A 4,289-nucleotide genomic window follows, 5' to 3' on the forward strand; every position below is an offset into this window, starting at 1 on the left:
CTTGGATGCGGCATTCAGATTGAGGTGTGCATGTCACGCACCGGACCCAAAATTAGTTGAAAATTAAACCTTATGCCTGGTGCGTGAATAAAAGTAATTTAAATACTACGAAATTAAAGATAAAAATTCCTCTTATACAAATAATCCAAAAATCCTTACTAGTGTGCAGAACAATAATAAAGCTCTTAAATCCTACATCTAACACAATCTCAGCTCGTTGTCTTGCCAAATAAATCATATGTAAAATAAAAGGGTGAGGGCTAAGCAACAATCACTGTCGTGCAGTGAGCATAATATATAATATGTCAGTTAAGCGTGCCGTAAAACAAGAAGTTTTAGAACACATTACATAAACCACTCACCTCAATTGATACCTGGAATCTTGACAAAACAAACCCACCAACAATCTAACAAACTCACTTAAACTAAGCTCTCTTTCTTCTCTCTCTCTCTCTCTCTCTCTCTCTCTCTCTCTCTCTCTCTCTCTCTCTCTCTCTCTCTATATATATATATATATAAATTGTTATGATCTATTTTATCTAAGAGAAAGAGAGAGAGGTGAGGCAAAGGAGATAGAAAGACGGAGAATAGACTTGAGGAATTATGTGCTTTATTCCTCAATTTTTGTGCCTTTACTTATAGTAAATCAAGGAGGATTCGTTGCCTAATTATACAATCCTAAAAGGAAATGATCTTCTACTATCCTAAATACAATCTACTAATGATTTACACAATCACACATGTGCTAGAACTATGTATGTATATAGGTGACTTTCACTTTGCATGCAATTCATGCAGTCTCTTTCATTTTCACGTTCTAAAACAACAAAAATCTTACTCTTACCATATTTTTCATACTACATTTGTATCACATCTCTAATAGAGATAAAACACAAATATGTTGATGGACCCTACTTCCTTTTAAAGAGGCGGTACAAATATGGTATAAAAAATGTAATAAGTGAAGCATTGCTCCTAAAACCATGGAGCAGTCCTCCTATTTATAATGGAAAAGAGGCGGCCAACACTAGGCTCTAATTGGTTGGCTTGGGTGGCTACAGATCAAACCAAATGAATTCTCCTACAAGGTGCTGCGTGGTAATGTAAGTCGACATTGGATTGACAAACGGTTGCCCTATAAATGGGTTGCCTATAAATGGTGGAGATAGAATAATACAACACACGTCCAATTAGGAAGGTTGAGATAGTCATCACCTAAAGTTCTTAGGTGGAAGTCTATAATCACTACATATTGCCACAACACCTCAACCGACTCATAAAAGTCTACAAGAAGCTTTTAAAGGGATTAATAGAGAGCTAAAGATTCTATCAACTCAAAGAAAACATACACATACACATATACATATGTGTATATATGATATAAGAAAACTTATAATAAACACATATTATTTTAAAGTACGGAGTTTCACAGGGTGTGTGTGTGTGTGAGGGAGCCTAAAAATCAAGAGGGATAGAGTAAACAAATTATGTTGGAAACAATATCGAAATTGGATGGAGTGCATGTAAAAATTAAATGTGAATAGGATTAGAGGGTAAACAAACAAAATTGAGTAGGTTAAGGAAGTAAGAGCTGATAGAATAAAACCTGAAATTAATAGTGTGAAATCTAAATTTCTGACGCGTATGCGTACATTTTATTTTTGTTACAAGTTAAACTACACAATTATTCACAAACTACAGCTTGCATGTAAAATATTACATATGTCTCTTTACGCAGTGCACATTGACATATAACTAATTAAAATGAAGTGTAGATTTGCATCTGGCTCAAAATATGTTCAAAGTTATCAGTACTCTTCTCGATGGGATGAGAATGCATGCCTTCATAAGTTGTCACAACGACTTCTTCATCTTTCGTTAACCTTTGAACTTGCTTTTTCACATTGCAGCCCTGATGCGTGCATCGGTAGTAGCTTCTGCAAAAAATAAGAAATAATAAACAAATACACAAGTTAACTGCTAATTTTTTTGGAAACTAATGGATTTATTTCTATGCAGGTTGGAATATGTATTATATAGTAATGTTTTCCGGGCACTAGTTCTATATACGAGCAGTTGAAGAATCCAAACATTTGCACGAAGATAATGACTCGATTTTATGTGGAATCAGAACATGATCAAATCATCAAACAGAATATTCTAATAGAGACGCAGATCATATCTAGACCAGTTCCTTTTTTCCCCTTGATGTATCAGAATTTAATTCTTTTAAAAGAATTGTTGCTTAGAAGTACATTTTTTTTTCTAATTATAGAAAGTTTGGAGTGTAAAATGAGATTTTTGGAATGCTAATAACAATTCTTTTTTTTTAAAATAACATTAAATGTTTCTCAGTGACCTTATTGAAAAATGTTGAGCTATCACCATATCTTAACCAATTGGCAATATAGGGATTAACTCAACTCCTTATAACATGCAAGGTCTCATCTTTCTCCAATATGAGGTTCAGTCTCAACATTATGATACGAAGTCTCAGAAGCAGCAGCTGCAGCAAATATCAAGAACAAGTTGACTGCACTGGCAAACTCCTTATACAAATTTTGCCACTCTAATTAATGTTGCATTGTTAAGCTTCTTAGTTTCAATTACTTGAGCTCGGGCTTCTTTAACTTTATTAACTGCTTGAATCTCCAAGATTAGTACTCTAAAACCAAAATTGCCTGGGATCGTATTTATTAGTACTCATAACTCGATCTACAGAAACAATTCCTTATCTATTCAGTTTATAGATCTTTTTTTTTTTTTAATACTTTTTTAGTACTACAAGGATTAAACAGTAGTAAAGTGAACATTCTAACCAAGCCCATCGAGAGAATTGCAAGATTTAAGAAGCGAAAGGACACCATGATCTATAACGGATGACCTGGTAGTTAATCAAACATGAGTTGAACATGCATGATTTATCTAAAGAAAGTTCCATACCATTTGTGAATATATTCTTCACACAACTATACACATGCTATATTGTCTTCGGATTATATTCAAGATTATTTGTCTGCCGATCATCTTACATAAATATCCAGATATTTTTCAGCAGCCTAGCTAAGAGCTGATCAGGGAAACAGAAGGCTTGGAGCTATAACGTATATATTGATCACAATTGAATTGATACATATACATATATATATATATATCATTCATAACAAAACTAATTAAGAAGCTAGCTACCTGTATGTACATACCTTGGAAATTTGTTGTTCTTCACTGCTTTTTGACCATACTTCCTCCATCTATATCCATCATCAAGTATATCAACTTGACTCCTTGTTTGAAAAGCATATCTCGGCTTTCTTATTTTTTTCTGATCTCCTTTTTTCATCCCTAATCTCACAGTTGGCGCACTAGTTCCAGATCCTCCGACGCTTTTTCCCTGAGAACTAAAATTGTTCTTAATCATGTTGTTTGAAGCCCCCATCTCTGACATCAGCCCTAAGAACCCATTCGATGATTTACTACTTTGGAATTGGCGAAGATCAGTACTATTGTAAGCATGATGAGCTGGGTTTCCCATGTTCAATGACAAGGAAGAAGGAGCAGGCGATGTGGATGAAGAAAAGAATGTTGGGTAATTTTCCATCACAGAGAGAGAGAGAGAGAGAGAGAGAGAGAGAGAGAGAGAGAGAGAGAGAGAGAGAGAAGAGAGGGGGGGGGGGGGGGGTTTAGTGATGAAAATATTGATTTAACTTATAGAGCGTATGGTGATATATACGTGATTTTTGTTATGTGGTTTATAGCGGGGCGGTTTTCTAGTGTTCTTTTCTGATTGGAAACTTGGAATTATTTAAGGGTGAGGCGGCTTGGTGGCGGCTTGGTGGCTGCGAGCTGCCATGAATCTTTCGTCGTATGATCGTATCGTAAGTGGCACGGAAGTGGTGAGATGAATAAAGAAAGAGAAGGATAAGGACTCTCTTAAAACTTAGACACTTTATAGATTATTTGTTCCTTATATTTCTAGCATAATATTTTATAATATTAACATAAAAATTAATATTTTGTGATGTGATAAATAATTTATAAAATATTATATTTATAGGAGAATCCTCTTATAATTTCTCATAAAAAAGTCATTTCCGCAAAAATTATTCATCATCAGCCATAGAATATCACACTTGTGGGAAAATCCCCTGATCATTTCTCATAAAGAAATTGTCATTTCCGCAAAGATAGTACGAGTTTCTGGAGCTTCATGATTCAGGGTGGAAATTAATATCTAAAGCCTATTACTTGGGGAAATTCTATGGTACTCTGTTTCTAAAAGAAAAACGTAT

The 4,289-nt window shown here is 34.4% G+C and overlaps 1 protein-coding gene across 1 annotated transcript; it reads right to left on the reverse strand.

Moving 5' to 3' along the window:
• Positions 1-528: 528 nt before the first annotated feature.
• On the reverse strand, positions 529-3,628 carry LOC137732529 (probable WRKY transcription factor 75). The gene is made up of 2 exons (XM_068471848.1): positions 3,204-3,628; positions 529-1,937 (listed from the first exon to the last, which is right to left on the reverse strand). The coding sequence occupies exons 1-2, from the start codon at positions 3,596-3,598 to the stop codon at positions 1,760-1,762; spliced, it is 573 nt and encodes a 190-aa protein (XP_068327949.1). The 5' UTR covers positions 3,599-3,628; the 3' UTR covers positions 529-1,759.
• Positions 3,629-4,289: the final 661 nt, after the last annotated feature.

The sequence above is a fragment of the Pyrus communis genome, chromosome 4 (genome assembly GCF_963583255.1).
Source record: "Pyrus communis chromosome 4, drPyrComm1.1, whole genome shotgun sequence".
Lineage (NCBI taxonomy): Eukaryota > Viridiplantae > Streptophyta > Magnoliopsida > Rosales > Rosaceae > Pyrus > Pyrus communis.